The sequence below is a fragment of the Artibeus jamaicensis genome, unplaced genomic scaffold, assembly GCF_021234435.1.
Source record: "Artibeus jamaicensis isolate MK-2021 breed Jamaican fruit bat unplaced genomic scaffold, CSHL_Jam_final contig_464, whole genome shotgun sequence".
Lineage (NCBI taxonomy): Eukaryota > Metazoa > Chordata > Mammalia > Chiroptera > Phyllostomidae > Artibeus > Artibeus jamaicensis.
In genome coordinates, this window is record NW_026521842.1 from 13,148,233 (window position 1) to 13,167,750 (window position 19,518).

Below are 19,518 nucleotides of genomic sequence, written 5' to 3' on the forward strand. Positions count from 1 at the left end.
TCAGCTGAGCCCTGGCCACGATATTCCTTTGACTAAGAGTATCCATTTCCCCCAGATCAGTGTCTAATTTCCAATCACCATCTCCCCCCAATACAAAAACCCGTCTTTTAAAGATTACACAGGTAATCTATGATATCTGTATTTGAAATAGACTATATATATAAAACAAAGGAAAGCAAATACCCATAATCTCACTTTTCAAAGATAACTGTGTTAAATTCACACCCTTAAAAATAAAATTGGCCATAAACGTATCATGTGCTGCAACTAGCTTTTTTTCTTTTTCTTTTTTAGAGCAGTTTAGGTTCACAGTCAAATTTGAGAAGGTACGGAGAGTTCAGGTATCCCACCTGACCCCACCTATGTAGAGCGTCCTCCACTATGACCATCCCCTGCTGAAGTGGCACATTTGCTACAATTAAATGTATACTGGCACATCACCCAAAGTCTGTAGTCTACATTAGGGTTCACTCTTGGCATTGTACATTCTATGGACTTTGACAAATAATGTAATGACATGTATCCATCACTATAATGTAGTACAGAATAGTTTCGCTACCCTAAAAATCCCCTATGCTCCATCTATTCTTTCCTCCCTCCTTTCCCTGAGCCCCTGGCAACCACTGATCAGTTTATTTTCTTCACAGTTTTTGCCTTTTCCAGAATATAAAATAGTTGGAATCATACCATATGTAGTCTTTTCAGATTGGTTTCTTTCACTTAGTAATGTGCATTTAAGGCTTCTCCATGTCTTTTTCAGGGCTCATTTCTTTGTAGCACTGAAAAATATCCCACCCTGACTGGTGTGGCTAAGTGGATTGAGTGCTGGCCTGCAAACTGAAACTGGTTTGATTCCCAGTCAAGGCACATGCCTGGGTTGCTGGCCAGGTCCCCAGTTGGGGGAATGTGAGAGGCAACTGAGTGATGTATCTCTTGTACACACACAAAAAATCCCATTGTCCAGATGTACCACAGTTTATTCATTCACCTGTCAGACAGCTTGGTTACTTTCAAGTTTTTTCTTTAATTTTTTAAAATTTATTTATCTTTAGAGGGGAAGGGAAGGAGAGAGGGAGAGAAATACCAACGTATGGTTCCCTCTCATGTGTCCCCCACTGAGAACTCGCCTGCAACCCAGGCATGTGCCCTGATTGAGAATTGAACCTTAATCCTTTGGTTCGAGGGCCCACGCTCAATCCACTGAGCTACACCAGCCAGGGATACTTTCAAGTTTTGACAACTATGTATAAAGCTGCTATACGCATCCACGGACAGGGTTTTGTGTGGACATAAAATAAGTTACTCATTTGGGTAAATACCAAAATCATGATTGTTAGATTATGCAATAAGAATATGTTTAGTTTTGCTTAGAAACAAAACAAAACACCAAACCGTCTTCCAAAGTGTCCATACCATTCTGCCTTCCCCCCAGCAATGAATGTTTCTGTTGCTTCACATCCTTGTCAGCATTTGGTGGTGTCAACGTTGTGGATTTTGGCCATTCTAATAGGTGTGTAGTGGTAGCAACAAGCTTTCAATTAAAACAATATACAGCCTTGGCTGGTGTGGCTCACTGTGTTGAGTGCCTGCCTGCAAACCGAAGGGTTGCCAGTTCAATTCCCAGTTAGGGCACATGCTTGAATTGCAGGGCCAGGTCCCCAGTAAGGGATGTATGAGAGGCAAACACACAGTGGTGTTTCTCTCTGTCTCTTTTTCCCTTCTCCTCTCTCTGAAAAGAAATAAATAGCCCTGGCTGGTGTGGCTCAATGGAATGAGTACCAGCCTGTGAACCAAAGGGTCACTGGTTCGATTCCCAGTGAGGGTACATGCCTGGGTTGCAGGCCAGGTTCCCAGGAGACAACATGAGAGGCAACCAGACACTGATGTTTCTCTTGCTCTTTCTCCCTCCCTTCCCCTCTGTCTATAAATAAATATTTTTAAAAAGAAATACATAAAATCTTATTAAAAAATTATCCAGTGTCAAAAAAAAATTTATCCAGTGTCAAAAACATACTTGTACTCTTCTCCACAGGGCTCCGGCCCCCGGGGCTGGCCTCACCGCCTGGGGATGGGGAGACACACAAGGAATCGGCACAAGACAGTCGCACGAAATGGAGCTGGAGGAGCCCTTCTTGTGCACAGAGATACTCTTGGGAATAACTCAGATACTCCCTTTGATTTCACACCAGGAAACTAGAAGAGGATGGAGGTGACTGTAAAAAACTCTGCAGAAGGTATCCCGAAGGCATAAAGCAGCAGCTGTGCTTCTCGTCCTGGTTAATCCAAAAGGCCGAATGGATGGCTGCCCATTTCAGCTATGAGCCAGGTTGCAGGAGTTTTATGAGTGCCTCCAAAGAGAGTATATGAAGTAGCGACTTTTTATGCAATGTATAATCAATCCAAAGCCAGTAGGAAAGTGCTGCCTTCAGGTCTGTACCACTCAACCTTGCATGCTTCAAAACTCTGACAGCATCCTGCAGGCCATTCAGAAGCATCTTGGAATAAAGGTTGGGGAGCCTATACCTGACAAACTTTTCACTCTTACAGAGGTGCAATGTTTAGGGACTGGTGTAAATGCACCAACGGTTCAAATAAATGACAACTACTATGAGGACCTGAAGCCCAGGGATATTGGAGAAATTACTGAGGAGCTCAAGGCTGATACAATTACAAAACCTGGGCCAAAGAGTGGATACTTCTGTGCTGAGCCAGCTGAGGGTCTCACCTCTTTGACTGAACCACACTAAGGACCTGGTGTCAACGTGCAAATAGGCCTTTAGTTTATATTCAATTGTAAATATGGCACTGGAGAAATAAATATGACTCTCTTATCTAAAAAAGGGGGTACGTGTACACCAGTGTTCGTAACATTATTCACAATAGCCAAAAGGTGGATGGAAACAATCCAAGTGTCCACCAACAGAAGAATGGATAGATGAATGTGATGTATATAACTCAGCCAAAAAAGAATGAAGTTCTGGTGCATGTTACAGCATGCATGAACCTTGTGAAATAAGCAAGACACAAAAGAACAAATATTGTCTGATTCCACGTACAGTAAGTTCATAGAAAGAGATAGTAGAACAGAGACACCAGGGACTGGAGGGAGGGAGGCCTGGGATGATGAAAAGTTCTGTCTGGAATGATGACGAAGTTCTGAAGAGAGACAGTGCTGACAGCTACACAGCAGTGCTAATGCCTTTAATGCCACTGAACTGCACACTTAAAAATGGTAAACTTTCCTGATAATCTTTTTAAAAAATATTTTATTTATTTATTTTATAGAGGGGGTGGGAGGGAGAAAGAGAGAAGGAAACATCAATGTGTGGTTGCCTCTCACGTGGCCCCCACTGGGGACCTGGCCTGCAACCCAGGCATGTGCCCTGACTGGGAATCAAAACGGCGACCCTTTGGTTCACAGGCCAGCACTCAATCCACTGAGCCACACCAACCAGGGCAGATTTTCCTGATAATCTTACATTTTAATTGTGAATTTCTCGGTTTCTTCATCTAGACTCTGATCGTTAGAAGGGCAAAGGTTAAGAAGTTTGGCCAAATGTTAGCAGTGATACCCCACTCCTTGCCAGGTCTTAAAATGAGTGGTGGGTTCCAGTTTCTCCCCTTTCCCTCTTTATTTCACACTCTTTTTTAAATTTTGTTAATTTTTATTTATTGATTCTAGAGAGACAGAGGAGTGGGGGGAGAGAGAAAAAGAGAGAGGGAAATATCAATTTGTTGTTCCACTTATTCATGCATTCATTAGTTGATTCTTATATGTGCCCTGACCGGGGCTCTAACCCACAACCTTGGGATATCGTGATGATGCTCTAACCAACTGAGCTACTGGCCAGGGCTATTTCCTACTCTTTTATTCAGCATTCGGGCAATCAAGATTTGTCAAGCATTTTCTAGGTGGCAGGCACTATACTAGGGCGCAGCTGTGAGCACGCATTCTAATTGGGAGACCAGGCAATAAGCACTAAGTGAGGCAGACTTACAGCATGTCAGGTGACATCCACCACTAAGGAGTTCATATCAAGGGTGCTGGCAGCGAGGTGGCGACGGGTGGAGGTGCAGATTTGAATAGAGCGGATAGAGAAGTCTTTACTGAGCACGTGCATTTGAGCCAAGGCTCCTTCCTTGATCAGACATTAGGATCCCTAATCAGATCTCTCCTGGCAGATGTTCCTTTCTTTGGATTATTTCCAAAGTCAGATAACACCACTCCCTCTGATCTGCCTCCCTCTGTTGTACCTGAGATGATGGGAAAGCATGGCACCGAATGACGGCTTTCCCCTCCTCACCTGAGGCTCTAGGAAGTGGCCTCCAATCTATTTTTCTCATGGCAACATTACAAAGTAGGAAGCCTGCAAACATTCTCCTGATATGGAGAAAAGTGAGTCTCTCATGTTCTCTTTTCCCTTATTTTTGACATAAATTAACTGTGGGGGAAAACTTTTTCATACCATGGGAAACCGTTTTGTATTTTATTTTGTTTTGTTTTTCTAGAAAAGCAATAGTGAAGAACTCTGAGGTGGAGTTATCCTCTCCGTTATGCACAGTCATGTCTTTTGGGCCAGCTGTTGGCCATGTTTGCCAAACAGCATGAAGGAAGCTATTCCTGTCTCAGGAGAACTCAGTATCTCGGTGTGATTTGGAGGTCATTATGAAAGAGAAGTGGCCCCAGTGAACAGCCCACCTGTGTCCACACCCCTTGCAACATGACTTTGCAGGTTTTCTTATCAGAAGGTGCAATCTACTTCCCCACCTCTTCAACTGAGGCTGACTGGGTGATTTTTCTTTGGCCAGAGCCTCAAAGTCTTAAAGAATCTCCCTCAGTATATTAATTAAATTCAAAGAGAAAAAGAGCAACTTGACAGGACAGAGACCCCACAGACACCATCTAACCTAAGCAATCCAGGTTAACATCAGAGTAACAAAACAGCAACATCTTACACTGCTGATCCGACCGACGTACTGAGAGGCGCGCATCACCTCTTTGGTAGTCTTGCCAAAAACACGTGACCTCAATCTCTTGAGAAAGTGTCAGACAGCCCAAATTGAGGAACATTCTATAAAGGAACTGATAGTGCTGCAAACGTTAAGGTCAGAAAGAGCAGGAAACAGTGGGGAGCTGTCACGGACTGCAGGAGACAGACAGCTACATACAGTGGGTGATGCTGGATAAGGTCCTGCACCAAGCAAACAAACCAGCCCTCTCCCCCACCGACACAAGAGGATGTCAGTGGAAAATCAGGGGAAATCCAATCTGTAGTTCTCCAACGGTACCAATTAGTATTTCACCAGTTCTTATTTTTGATCATTGTACTATGGTTATCTATGATGTCAGTACTAGTGAAAGCTAAGTAAAGAGTATATACTCTCTAGTATTTTTTCCATTTTTCTGTAAATGTGAAATCATTGCAAAATAAAAAAGTTAAAAATAACATAGAGGCCCACCCTTTATTTGTTATTCATATAAAAAAAGTTTTCCTCTTCTGGCACTATGGTTGACTAGGGGCATCTCTGAGATGATGCCTTAGCTGCACCTTCCAAAGCCGTTCCTTCTGTCTCTGTGAAGTTGGTGGCTCCACATGGTGAGGCGGATATTAGGATGGCTATTGACATGGCTGTGAAAAAATTCACACAGAGAGGAAAATGCAGAGAGCAAAGTTGTGTTCACTTTCCAAGAGAGAAAAGGGGACTAGCACAGAGAAATGCACCAGCCCTGAGAGACTGGGGTCTTGAGCTTTTATTGGATTGTAGAGGGTTGGGGGGCGGGGTTTGCTGTGATGTGGCTGCTGAGCTGTTAGAGGTGTTGCAACACAGCGGGTTTTGGCTGTTTGCGTAAGTTGCAGTTTGCTCCAATGTTAACTTTTGCCTGCGACTGTGGAGTGTGGTTACTCATGTTCTTTTCTTACTTTTGCAGTCATGTTCTAGTTCCGGGGACAGAAGCTCAGAAGAGTAAAACGGCAATTATGTTTAACAAGCAGGTCGTAGGCCTGCTCAGCAGAGGGTGCCATGACAGCAAATGACACCGGCTCCATCTTTTCAATAGACAATAGAATTCGTGAATTCCCCGGTCAGTGGTGAAGACCACTGCTACACCTCCTTTGTGGAAAAGTGAGTCACTTTGCCTGAGGTGACGTTATGTGTTATACCATGTAGGTGGATCAGACACTGGGAGCCTTCAGAGAGAAGGGCTAGCTGAGGCCATGCAGGCAGGAGAGGCAGACCTATAGCCCTAATATGTGTTGTGCTGATTTCAGTCAAGATAAATTGCTCCCCTTCCCAAGTGGAATGTAATCAACTGGTTACCACAAGATATGAGTGGCTGGTCTCCCTGAGGAATGGTACCATGTCAGGAAGCCAGGGTTGCAGTAGGGTAGACAGACCCTCAGCAGTGGCAGTAGCTAGATCGGCCTTAGTGAGCGGGTGCCCATGCTGGTGGGCGCATCACTAGTCTGTATTGCGACTATTATTATGCCCTCATTGCGGTGGCTACTGACAAAGCCAGGCTGATGACAACTGGCTAACTCTTGCTGTCTATTTTATTTAGTCTCTTGCATGGTAGGTGTTCTCTGTTGGGTGTTAACATGTATCAGATTGGGTGACAAAGATCTCACTTTGTACCTACTTTTATAGCTCCAACTACATGCCTCTTCCCAAACCTCCTTGACCCTAATTTTCCAACCTTTCTCCTTACGGGCCTCTGACCAGCCAGCTAAACCATTCACCATTGCCCATGGGCCTGTATATATTCCTTTGTCAGGCCACGTTCCTTTCTACAAAAAGGAAAAGTGACCAGGTGCATGACCGAGAGCTTTGCCAACTGGGAGGATTTCAGGGGGACCTCCAAGTGGAGCTGCAGGGCAGCATTAGTCCATTTTCAGCTTACATGCTCATATTGAGCCAATCCATTTGTGAATCAAATTGAACTTTTCCTTCCCTATCAGCTGGTCATAAGAGTTTCTTTGTATGGCCACAGGGTGAGCTGAGGGACAAGTGTTGGCCAAGCAATGGGGGGGTGACATGGGGGCCTGGCCTACCTGCTCAGGCAGCTTGCTTTGCCCTCTGGCCCTGCCTGCACCCCACTTTGTGTGTTCCCCTTTCATCCAGGATGGATTGTTTTGGGCCAGCCTGACTCTATGACTCGCTAGGTCTGACAGAATGCAGCTCATGATGACCAGCTTTGGCCACATGGTCACTTGAGGTCTTGGAACCACAGTCACCACCTTAACCAGGACCTAGTAGTAGGCTAGGGGAGGCTTTTTATTTATTTTATTGCTTATTTATATATTATTTTATCCTTACCCTGAGGATATTCTTTTTAAGAGAGGTGGTAGGGGAGGGAGGAAGGAGAGAAGAGAAAGAGAGAGAGGGAGAGAGAAACACTGATGTAAGAGAGAAACATCAGTTAGTTGCCTTCACATATGGGCCCTGATTGAAGATCAAACTTGCAACCTGAGTATGTGCCCTGACTGGGAATCAAACCTGTGACCTTATAGTCTATGGAAGTACGCTCCAACGACTTAGCCACATGAGCTATGGCCAGGGTCAGTTTTTAAAATGCTATATATTTATTTGCACACACAAATAAATGGCTGCCAGTGTATATACTGCACTGGCCCATATACCTGTGCACTGTGCGCACACACTGTCATGGCTCTGCTCCAGAACCTTAGGGAACTACATGGTGGTTCTTTTAGGGTTTGCCATGCTCTCTACCTGGCAACTCCCCAACCAGAGATAGACAGCTCTCATATCATTAGCCGCATGAGGCTAATGGCTACCATATTGGGAAACACGGATATAGAAGGTTTCCCTCAGCACAGAAAGTTGTACTGGAGAGCGCCACATCGAGATCTAGCAATTTGTAATACATACAAGATTAGAGAAATAAATGAAACAATATCACGGGGATACAATCATCTGAAAATGGAATGTGGAAAATTCTGCAGAACAAGTGACCCAGTTTCTTTCACAAATAAATAGCACGGAAAAAAGGGCAAGAGGGAAACAGTTGCAAATGGAAAGAGATTTATGAGGCATTAAATAAATGCGTTTTGTGGACTTTCACTGGATTGCGATTTGAACTAACCATCTGTGAAAGAGGTGTGTTTTGGAGACGAGCCAGGTAAGCAACACAGTGAGAGTGGAAATGTGTACTCATTCAAATGTGGTTGGGGAGAAGGGCCTAAACAGGTGTTTGTATTTCTAATTCAGTTTGGAAGAAAAACAAAGATAGGAATAGCTTTATCTCAGTAATGTTAGCAACATGCTCCTTCAAATTTGCTGTGGGAGGGAAACTGAGCTTGAAAAGCCGTCAGGAGCAGAAGCCACATCCCTCCAGGATGGTCCTCAGATCTGCCCAGTTGGGAGGGTGGAAATGAAAAAGAGGCAGCAGTCTTTTCCTTCACTTCTCTGGTGAACTGCTGCTCATCCTTAGCTCCCCTCTTCCAGGAAGGCTTCCTGGCTTACCTTACTGCCCCACTCCAACCCACCCCCTGCCCTTTCCCTCCTCACAGCCCTGATTTTGCCTGCTCTGCGACACTGGAGCTGAGACTTGCAGGGTGAGAAAGACAAGTGTGTGTGTCAAGGCCCTGAGCCTGGCTGGAGTTCCAGGTACACAGGAAGACAAAACAAAGCCAGAGCTTTGAGGCCACGGAGATTGAAAGGAAGTGGGTTACATGGAGAATTCTGCAGGGGTACATGGAGAGGTCAGCAGGAACTAGCAGGGCCTTTAAGGCCATGACAAGGAGTCTGGCTTTGAAGAACCATGGGAAGCCCTGCTATTCCGTTTCCCTTCATGTTAAGAAAGCCTCACCTTCCTTTGGAAGTACTGGTCCTGGCAGACATACCTGACTCAGCAAGTTCTGGCAGGACCACCTTAAGGAGTGCCACCTTAAGCAAGCTTCACTCTGAGCACAGCCAACGAGCTGGTGCAGCTTAAATGCCCACAGCCCACACCCTCTAACGGCTGCCCAGCTATGCTGCTCTGGGCTGCAGCAACCTGGGGGCTATTTCCCTGGAGGGGCTACTGCTCCAGAGTAAGGCAGGTAGGCAGGGGAAGCCCCCTGCAGGGTGGGCCACCCCATGCCAAGCTCCCGCCAGGCTCTGTGAGGCCCCAGCACCGTGTGACCTTGAGCAGAGGATCAGTGGGTTCATGGTGTGTCAAGTGTGGGTGTGGAGTGAGATGGGCCGAGGTTCCCACAGCTGAGCGGGGCCCCGGGGTGCCAATGAAAGGTTCGTGGGCAGCAGGGGGCCAGATGTACACCTTTTGAATAAGTGCCTGGGAAGCAAGGACTTGGCTTCTCGGCCAGGCTGTCCTCAACCGGCTGGTGTCCATTCGCCATCTGTAAAATTGGGAGAAATCCCCGGAAGGGCTCCCGGAAGCTTACGAGCCCCCAGGTGAGGTGCATTGGGGGTGGGGGCGCTGCAGGTGGTGGGCAACAGTTAGCCCGCCAACTTTCGCTTCCTGTCCGTCCGTTATCGAGCTCTGTGTGTGCCTGGCCGGCCTCTGGGAAGGGACAGAGATGAGTAACCTCCAGGTCCCACAGGCAGGACGCCGCTTTTTGTAGAGTGAATGTGGTTCGTATTTTCATCCAGGTAGCAGTTTCCCCGAGGCTGTGTTTGGGAAGGGGCATACTCGTAGAGCGGGGCTGCTCCTGGGGGGCCTGGCCAGGCCTGGCCTTGGAGGTGGTGTCGGCTGATGAGGCCAGAGGAGGCCAAGGAGACCGGAGATGTTGGCAGTCCCTTCCCCTCCAGCCCCACCCCTGCCACCCGCCTACCCCTGTGGCCCCAGCTGGCAAGGTGTTTCTTCCCTGCAGGGCAGACTCAGCAAGGACTTTGTGGAGGCCCTGAAGGCAATTGTGGGGAGTTCCCACGTGTCTACTGCTGCCAGTGCCCGGGAACAGCACGGGCACGATGAGTCGATGCACAGGTGTGGGGCTCCAGCCTTTGGGATGGAGGGCTCTGGGCCGGCTTCTTCCCCACCCTTCTGTCCCAGGGTCGTCTGGCACTCTCTCCCCCACACCCTGTCCCACTGCGCTGCCCCAGGCCCTGTAACTCCTTGAGGATCCTTGAAATGTGAGCAGGACCAGAGAGTCCTTTGCCCCCTAAACTGCCGAGGGTCTGGTTCTAGGTGCCATCCTCCGGATGCTGTGGTGTGGCCCCAGAACGTGGAGCAGGTCAGCCGCCTGGTGGCCCTGTGCTACCACCAAGGTGTTCCCATCATCCCCTTTGGCACCGGCACTGGGCTCGAAGGTGGAGTCTGTGCCATGCAGGTACGGTGGCCCCTCCTGGGCCAGGCTCTGACCCACCACCGGCATCCTGCCTGTGGTACTCCCTCCGCCACACACAGCTTGGGTGCCCAGGTTTAATCCCCTTTACCTGCTTTTCTGAAGCTCTGGTCTGGCTGCTGGGAGGTCAGCTTCAAGGTTGGGGTCCTGGGGACTGTGGCCTGGCAGAAAAACTAGGCCAGCAGGCCCCTTGGCACCCCTCCCTCCAGGGTGGTGTCTGTGTCAACCTGACCCACATGGACCGCATCTTGGCGCTCAGTCCAGAAGATTTCTCTGTGGTGGTGGAACCCGGCGTCACCCGCAAAGCACTCAACACCCACCTGCGGGACTGTGGCCTCTGGTTTCCTGTGGGTAGGCTGGGACTTGCGGCCCTTCCTTGGGGCCCTGAGGGCTCCCTGGAGGGAGGACTTTTTCTGGGGCTTGAGGGGACCCCTCTGTCCCTGGGCGCCCGCCCCCAGGCAGCCTTCCACCTGCCCTCTGCTCCGCAGACCCCGGTGCGGACGCCTCTCTCTGTGGCATGGCGGCCACTGCGGCCTCGGGCACCAACACCGTGCGCTACGGCACCACCCGGGAGAACGTGCTGAACCTGGAGGTGGTGCTTCCCGGCGGGCAGGTGCTCCACACCGCGGGCCAGGGCCGTCACTTCCGGTGAGCAGCCTCTGCCCACAGGGACCGGGACCTCCTTCCTGGGTGGGCCAGGCTTCTGAAACGGTCACTCGGGACAAAGCTGACGGTGGTGGGGTCTGTTCCTGCACGAGGCCCACATGGGCTGTGCTGGGGAACATCTGCCTGGACAGCGGCCTGGGTTGAGGGGGCTAGTGCAGACCTCGGGCTCAGCACCCCGCCTGGCAGGAGGCGAGGGTGGGCACGGTGCCCCAGCTTCTAGCTCCAGGCTTCTGATGGGAAACCCGCTGTCATGGCTTGGGCACTCACCTACCTTGTGTGTCCCTGGGGACCCAGGAAGAGCGCAGCTGGCTACAACCTCACTGGGCTGTTTGTGGGCTCGGAGGGGACACTGGGTCTCATCACAGCCGCCACCCTGCGCCTGCATCCTGTCCCCGAGGCCACAGTGGCTGCCACCTGTGCATTCCCCAGTGTCCAGGCAGCTGTGGATAGCACTGTGCACATCCTCCATGCTGCAGTCCCCGTGGCCCGCATTGGTGAGATGGGAACTGGGCAGTCCAGGTGGGCTCCCCAGAAGAGGCCCCCTTTGAAGACTAGCCCTCATCTCACCTGCCCTCTCCTTGGCCCCAGAGTTCCTGGATGAGGTCATGATAGAAGCCTGCAACAGGCACAGCAAACTGAACTGCCCTGTGGCACCCACTCTCTTCCTCGAGTTCCACGGCTCCGAGCAGGCACTGGCAGAGCAGGTGCAGCAGGCAGGTATGAGAGGTGCTGTGGGGCAGGGGGCAGGGGCTGCCCAGAGCAGGGCCTGGTGTCAACTGCCCTGTCCCCACAGAGAAGATCACCCAGGACAATGGAGCCTCCCACTTCTCCTGGGCCAAGGAGGCAGAGCAGCGCAGCCGGCTCTGGGCTGCCCGGCACAATGCCTGGTACGCAGCCCTGGCCTTGCGGCCGGGCAGCAAGGTGAGCTGGGCTGGGGGAGGCAGGACCCGCAGCTGAGCCCACAGGCCCTGTGCTCAGCCGACTGGGCTGGTGTGCGGATAGCAGGCCGAGGCCCAGAGTGGGCAGGACTGCTCCCACCCAGCTGTTCCTCAGTATCTAGAGGAAAGCAGCCATCTGCCAAACCCTGGGGAGGGAGCCTCTGCATTGAGCCAGGTTGTGGGCACAGGGAAGGTGGGGTGTGGGAAATGGAAGGGAAGGCACTGGCCGGTGGGGAGCGAGGACAGAGCTGTGGAAGTCGCTGTTGGCAGTGCCTGGAGAACATACCCCAGCCATCGTCTTGTTGCACAAGGGAAACTGAGGCCTAAAGGGCAGACAAGTTTATGTGTGAGAGGCCAAGCTCTCTAAGACCTTGACCCCCAGGGACCCCTTACCTCTAGGCTGGGGATGAGGGGAGAAACTTGAGGGCCTGCCTTCTATCTAGGGCTATGCCACGGATGTTTGTGTTCCCATCTCCCGGCTGCCGGAGATCCTGGTGCAGACCAAGGAGGACCTGAAGGCCTCGGGGCTCACAGGTTCTGCCTGCCCACTGCTGGAGTCCGGGAGGGGAGGGTGGAAAGCTGGGCTGAGGGCAGCAGCTCTGTCCTCTGGGCCCTCCAGGATGCATTGTGGGACACGTGGGCGACGGTAACTTCCACTGCATCCTGGCGGTAGACCCGGAGGATGCCGAGGAGCTCCGCAGGGTTGAAGCCTTCACTCACCAGCTGGGCAGGCAAGAGCAAAGCCTGGGCCAGGGTGGTGGGGGGAGACTGACAGGAGTGGGAGGAACGCCCAGCTGACGGTCTCTTCTCTGCTGTTCCCAGGCGGGCACTGGCACTCCACGGGACATGCACTGGGGAACATGGCATTGGGCTGGGCAAGCGGCAGCTGCTGCAGGACGAGGTAGGCACTGTGGGTATGGAGACCATGCGGCAGCTCAAGGCCATGCTGGACCCCCGAGGCCTCATGAACCCAGGCAAGGTGCTGTGAGGGGCTCCCAGCACATGGCCCACAAGGCCAATGGAACAGCCTATCTGGACTCTGTCTTCATACCACAGAACAGCTCTGCCTTCGCCTCCTATCTGAAGGCGACCGAGGCCACAGAATGGGAAAGAAGTCTAAAGGCCTGGCTCCTCCCTGGCCCCCTGGCCGTCCTCGGGAGCCTTTGGTCCATTAAACGGCTCAGAGTCACTCCTGGTGAAGCTGTTTCCTCTGCTCTCTTACACATCCCGTTCTGTTGGCGTGGGTCACCACAAGGACTCCCCTCCATCCAGGCCTCCCTACTGCTGGAAGCCTGGACAAAGCCCAAGGAACTAAGCACCCTTTGCCCTACTCCATCTGCCTGCTGACATGCTCCTTTCACGTGGGAAGGGACCTTGATAGTTCTCTTTGGGGCCCCCAAATGAACTGGAACCCCTTTTGTGGCTGTCTGGAGATGAGCAGGCGGTGCCTGCCTCTACTCCTCCCAGGTCATTTGGCCAGTGACACCCCCATCCCCATTCCAGACCTGTCCTCTGACTTACTGCAGCCTGGGGAGGGGCTGGTGCTCAGGCTACAAGTGAAGGTCACTTCCAGGAACCCAGGTCCCTGTTCCAACTGCTCTGCTGGTAAAAGGAACCCCAGGGCCTGAGGATATGACTATGGCCAACATCACCTATGGCAGACTCATCTGCTGAGTCCCAACTGGGACTTAGAACATTGCGAACATATTCTTTAGGCAGCTGCTACCAACCATGGGAAATGGAAGTGAAATTATTCTCGTATAACACATCTCCAGGGTATGATATACTCCCAGATTTTTTGCCCTCAGTCAGAATCTATCCACCAGGTGGCGTGCCTCCTGCCCTGGGATCCCAGGCCAGAGCTACTGTCTGGGCTACACGAGTTGTTCCCCCTAAGCCCACAAGAGGGCGCCCCACACCAAAAGCTCAGACACCACAGCACCTGCTGGGGCAGTGGCACCCAACTAGCCAATCTCTAAACTCTCCACCCCCCTGCAGGTCCCAGGGTCCTATTGTGTGGGGCCAACTCCCTTACCCTCTGGTCCCTTAAGAAAAGGGCTTGGCCCACCAAGCAGAGTCACCGTCCTTCTAGCCTGACTCTCTGTCCCAAGCCACTTCTCAACTACTTCCTTGCCTTCCCCCTCAACCCCTTCACCTCTTCCCATCAGCTGTTCAGACCCTGGGCAGAGGAAGCCCACTGTGACTCCTCACTCCTTGGTTTCAGGAACCCTTCCTCTGTGACTTTTCTGTCCCCCAGCTGCCCTGGATGGGAGCAGAAGCTATGCCACGGGGTGGTGTGGGGCAAGTCCCTTAGCTCCCTCCCCAAACCACCCCATACATATCAGCCTGGTGCATTCCACTCAAGACACAGCTCACTAGACCCCCACCCTATTCAGCAGGAGCAGGCTTCTCCCTGGTCCTCTGACATCTCCCACTGCCTGGCAACTAGTAGGTGCTCAGCAAACGACCATTTCCCCACGTTTTATTAGGAAAAATTCCAAACATACAGAAGGGTTGAAAGAACAAGTACACTATTCACTAACATATCAGCCACTGAAGATTCAACAATGAATATTTTTGTCCTATTTGCTGTATTTTGAAGAAAGCTATTTGAAATCAACATATTTCTTGGCATCATTCACCTACATAATTCACCATCTTTCTCCTAAGAATAAGGACATTCTCCTAAAAACCTGAGCAACATTAAATGCTACCAGGTGACTTTACAGCAGTGAGGTGCTCTGGTCCAGGAAGCCCCACAAAGGGAGTGGGTGCAGCCTACCTCCCAGCTCCTCACCATCTTCTCCCCTCCAAGGGGTGAGAGCTGTGCAGATGGAAGAGGACAGATACCCAGGCACCCACCTCACCCCCAGGAGCTGGCGGTTTAGGTCTGGATTTGGAGGACTGCAGTGTGCCGGGTGGGAGTCAAAGTCGCTGGGGGTGGGGGGCGGTTAACAGCATCCCCAGGAGCCTGGAACAGCACCCGGCATAGGCTCCAGCCCTGCCCCACCTGGCACACAACCACTCAGTTCACCTGAGATGCTGCCAAGGCCACCAGGCCTAAGCAAGTGAGGTGGGCATACAGCCCTCTGCCTGCAGGCCCAGGGGTCAGACAAGGAGATCTTCTTCAGGGCCAGCTTTGCTGAAGAAATTAAATATAGAACAGGGAGACACAGTTGCCAGGCAGAAGCAGGCGGTGCTGTGAATAGAACAATGCTCTTTGCAGTGACGAGGCTACGAGGGAGCCTGCTATGCGTGTGCCAGGGGCTTCTGGGCAGACTTCCTGACCCTCACGGTGACCTTTGAGCTGCATGGCTTGGTCCCCATGCAAGGAATCTGAAGTTTAGACAAAGGAAGCCATTCTGCCGAGAAGCAGGGGAGCCACATGCGGACAGTGTGGAGTCCCTGTTCTGGCCGTCACTCACAGTGACCGCTGGTCCCCGGGGTCTCCGCTTCAGGTCTGACTCCAAGACCCAAATACTCTTCTCCGGTGTTTCTCTGGATGTGCTGAATGTGCCTGTCCCTTAGCTCACACTGGCCCACGGGCCTGCAACGCCCTTGCAGAGTGGGTGCCTCACAGAGCATCTGACAGAAGCTGGCTGCGTAGCGGGGCCTGGTGGGGTCAGAGGCCACAGAGGCGACACATGGAGGCCTGAGAAGTGCAGAGAAGGTGTGGACTCGTCTCCCTGCAGAGGCCTCCTCCACAGGCTCCACAGGAGGCCCTGGCACGCCGCTCCGGGAGCCCGCCTGGCACAGGGACAGAGGCCGGGCGCGCACTGTTACCCACTGCCCCGAGCTTCCTGCCCAGCACGAGCTGTGCCAGCTCCTGTGAGCCCTGTGTGGCTCTGGGTTGGCTTAGTCCCAGAACAGGGCCTGTTTCTGGGCTTCAGTGAAGCATGCCCATGAGTCAGCACTGAGCAACAGGCAGGCAGGACCCGGGACCGGGGACCCGGGACGGAGAGCAGAGGATGGAGGGGGGCAGGAGGGTGGGGTGCTGGGCCGACACCCACTAGAACCCACATCCTTGGAACCTCCAGCGGCCGAAGACCTTTGCCGCTGAATGTCTCGCAGTTTTGTCACAGCCACTCCACGGGTGATGGCAGATCGGTTCTGTGGCGTGTGAGAAGGTTAGTAAACCTGGGGGGCTGGGGTCTGACCAGGGATGACTGCTCTGAGAACCCCATCTCACACCTACAGCCCGGAACGGCACCCTGAAGGAAGGCTGGGGGCGGGCGAGTGGGAGACAGGGTGTCTAGACCCCATTTCCTGATTGTGCAACACCACCATTAAAATAAAGTCACACAATGCATCTTTTATTAGACATGATTTTAATACCATATCAAAACATCTGGACTAATGAAGAAAGCTTTCCTCCAAGCTCTGAACAATTTTTAAACATTTTATAAGGTTTTTTTTTTTGTATTTTAATATATAAATACAGAAACCTATCTTGCATGGGCTGATGCCACGTGTGAACGTCGATGGCTAAAATGTTCTCAGAGTGCCTGAGAACGGGAAGCTGTACATATCCCTTTAATAAGTCTTCTGTTTGTCTGCTTTAGGTTTTCTAGGGAAAAAAATCTACAGGGGTCTAAGAAAAATGTTCAGACATTTTTGCAGGACACTTGTGATTGTTAGGTCCTCTGAACTGACCAGAACCAGGAGGAAGGGGGGAGGAGACTTGGGAATGGAGGGGAGGTCTTCCACGTTTTTTTTTTTGTTGTTTTTTGGCAAAGACGTCAAGATCTCAGGGTCTGGAGGGGAGAAAAGTGCAAAACCAAGACAGAAAAAATGGACAAAGGAAACCAGGGCAGAGTGGGTCAGTGGTGGACATGGCCAAACTGAGGGGGCGCTGGGCACAGGAGGGCTGTGCGTGCGGGCTCCCACGCCACCGCCACCGGACGCGAACCCGGGAACCCGGGAACCCGGGAACCTGGCTCAGTCACCGCGCGGGCTCTGGCGGGGCGGCAGACAGTGATCTGTAAACATCACGGGGGAAAACACCAGTCGACACTAGACTTTTTTTATGATTTTTTTTTTTTTGTAAACACTTTAGAGACAGCCCACAGTGCCTTTCAAAGGTGAAAAAGAAAATGCCCTTTCCCTCCTGGGATGAGGGGTGAGGGGAAGGATGGCGGCCGATTCTTCTCTCCCGACTCGTGGCGCGTCCAATTTGGTATCCTCAGGGAGAAAGGGAGAACCATTCTCTGGAAGCCGGTGCGGGAGGGGTGCCCCGCTCCCACCGGTGTCCCCAGCTCAGCTCTGCCCCAGTGTCCGCAGCCTCCGCTCAGGAACAAGGCTGGCTGTCCCTGCGTGGACCACAATGCGTAAGTCGTGCTCGGCGGTTGCGGCCCAGCCCGAGGGGGCACACACCGCCGTGATCCGGAGGCGCACTCCGCGCCAGGCTCCACTGCCTCCGCCTCACTCTCGCCCTCGCTGCTGCTTCTCCCCCGGCCTCAGTTTCTGAGGTGAGGGTAAAAAAGGCCAATGTCCCTGATTTGTCTGCCATCACCAGCTGTTCTGGGAGTTTACTTGGAATAAATAAAATAAACCTAACAAAGAACAAAACAAAAACGAGAGCGAGAGAGAGAAAAGAAAAAAGGCCCCAAACCTTTGGATGTGAGAGGTGGAGGAACCAAGGTTGGGGGTTCCCTGGGGGTTTTGTCTGCTTCCCAGAAAAAAGGAAGTGCCAGCCCAGAACTCAGAAGGGACAGGTAACGGGGGACAGGTAACGGGGGACAGGAGAGGACGATCGGCAGTGAAGCAGGTGCCCTAGGGAGGAAATGGAAGGTTCCAGAGGGGGAACCGGTGTGCGTATTTGGGGGAGGAAGATGCCTGACTGGCCCGCTGTGGAATCGGGGACCCATGCCGGGGGGCGGTGGGCTGAGTCTGGCCTGCGGTCTCAGGTCCCCTGGCAGCCTGCAGGAGGGAGGGGGGCCCGAGGCAGGAAGAACCAGCAGGGGCACCATGGCTGACAACGACCACAGGGGATGGCACACTGTCCCAGACTGTCTCCTGGAATGAGTATGAAGGCTGTACAGGGCGGGAGCAAGGACTGGCCCCACCTGCTCAGCAAGCAGGAGCAGGTGCAAGCCCAGGGTCCCAAGCTCGTGTGGCGTCTCCCACCCGGCATGTTCCGAGGGGATCTTCCTGAACCTCCACCAGGGAGATTTGCCCTGGATGTCTGGAACAGACTGGTCTTTCCCCAGAGAGTCAACTGAACTGGGCAGGTTTCCTTCATAACCCTGCAAGGTTGTATCTTTTAGCCTTCCCAGAATCAGACCCCTGCCACAGAACCACTAACTGGTAAGGTGCTCCCTTCCCCGGGGGGTGTGTTGAGGGCAACTCAGCCCCCACCCCCAGGCTCCAGAGTGATTTGACCCCAAAACCCCAAGCCCAGAGAACCTCCAACCACCAGCTCACCTTTGAGAGGAGTCAGCAAGCACGCCCAGCAGGCTCAGTCCGCAGGGTGTTCTGGACAAGATCTGTTCACTTCGAACCACGAGTCTATGCAGCTGAGGTGGGAGGCGGCAAGGGGAGACACGTTACTGCTGACTGGGACTCCTCAGGGAACTCGCTCCAGGGGTCAGGTGTCTGAGCAGGGGTGTCCTAAGTCTCGCCTGTGAGGACCCCAGGGGAGAACGAGCGTGTCCCCAGATACCCACTTTCTGAAGCAGGAAGAAGGCAAAACACCAAGGTTGATCTTGGCTCAGCCCAGGCAGCCAATCGGGTATGGTGGGCACAGATGGGGTGGGTCTGGATGCTGGGGGGGGGGGGGAGGAGTTTGCACAGGGCCGGGTGTGTGTGGCCCTGAGAAGGATCAAGACCTCACCTGCACAAAGCCCAGGAGGATGGCCACAGCTCCTAGGGGCTAGTCCTAAGATTTGAAGGGCAAGAAGTGGGACCTAGACCTAAAGGCTGCCCTTTAATCTGACTCTGGGGACCTGAGAGAGCCCTCTCTTGGGTCAAAGGAGCAGCTTTGAGGGTCACTCCCCAGGTAGTGACTTCTTAGGGGACCCCCAACCCAGCTGGTTCCGTTGGCTGTGCTTGGCAGCCAACTCCGAGCTGTTCCCAGAGAAGGACAGCCCTCTGGCTTCGTGACACTGCCAAGCACAGCCAGACAGCAGGCTGACAGTGAGACCCTGGTCTCCGGTGTTTACAGAAAGAGCTGTCTGGATCAGAAAGGGAACGGCGACTGCACCAAGAGAGCTTTCTGATTTGTAAACCAACATCTGGGTACTTTTAAAGACAGGACCGAGATAGGCAAAATTCTCCCCAGAGACAAAGATTCCCTTCTTCTGGTTCTGGTCGGTGCCTGGCCTGGACCCAGGCCCCTCCTCCAGGCCAACCTGGAGCCTCCCCTGCCTTCGCTACATCTGCATGCCGGGTACCATGGCTGCCTGTGGCCAGTGGCTCTGTGAGTCAGGCTTCGGAAAAGCCCGTGTGTCAGAATGAAGCTGAGGCTCCAGGAGCCAAGCGCAGGTGGCAGCCACAGGCAGCACAGAGCGCCCTCCCTTCCTGGGTAGGGAGGTGTCTTCTTTCCAGTTGGAAACAAGAACGAGGCCCCTGCTGGAGCCTGAGGACAAACCCCGGCCCTGCTAATCACAGCAGCT

At 52.5% G+C, this 19,518-nt stretch overlaps 2 protein-coding genes and 1 pseudogene across 3 annotated transcripts in view; 2 read left to right on the top strand and 1 right to left on the bottom strand.

Moving 5' to 3' along the window:
• The window catches only part of LOC119048950 (NADH dehydrogenase [ubiquinone] flavoprotein 2, mitochondrial-like), a 78,493-nt pseudogene extending 75,713 nt beyond the window's left edge, over positions 1-2,780 (top strand).
• Positions 2,781-8,945: 6,165 nt separating this feature from the next.
• Positions 8,946-13,105, top strand: LDHD (lactate dehydrogenase D). The gene is made up of 11 exons (XM_053666603.1): positions 8,946-9,059; positions 9,831-9,943; positions 10,145-10,286; positions 10,511-10,652; positions 10,790-10,949; positions 11,262-11,461; positions 11,556-11,684; positions 11,761-11,888; positions 12,349-12,439; positions 12,525-12,636; positions 12,728-13,105. The coding sequence occupies exons 1-11, from the start codon at positions 8,991-8,993 to the stop codon at positions 12,891-12,893; spliced, it is 1,452 nt and encodes a 483-aa protein (XP_053522578.1). The 5' UTR covers positions 8,946-8,990; the 3' UTR covers positions 12,894-13,105.
• A 3,119-nt stretch (positions 13,106-16,224) lies between these two features.
• The window catches only part of ZNRF1 (zinc and ring finger 1), an 88,044-nt gene continuing 84,750 nt past the window's right edge, over positions 16,225-19,518 (bottom strand). Inside the window, exons 4-5 of one of the 2 annotated variants that reach the window (XM_037144764.2) lie at positions 18,329-18,420; positions 16,225-17,214 (exon numbers count right to left, since the gene is read on the bottom strand). In XM_037144764.2, the coding sequence (XP_037000659.1) occupies positions 18,363-18,420 (58 nt within the window). In that variant the 3' untranslated portion in view covers positions 16,225-17,214; positions 18,329-18,362. The other variant, XM_037144765.2, reaches the window with a different exon arrangement.

Coding starts and splice junctions, on each gene's coding strand:
- LDHD (XM_053666603.1), top strand. CDS start 8,991: ATGCTGCTCTGGGCTGCAGCAACCTGGGGGCTATTTCCCTGGAGGGGC. Junction 9,060..9,830: donor ACTGCTCCAGAGTAAGGCAG/GTAGGCAGGGGA, acceptor TCTTCCCTGCAG/GGCAGACTCAGCAAGGACTT. Junction 10,653..10,789: donor TGGCCTCTGGTTTCCTGTGG/GTAGGCTGGGAC, acceptor TCTGCTCCGCAG/ACCCCGGTGCGGACGCCTCT.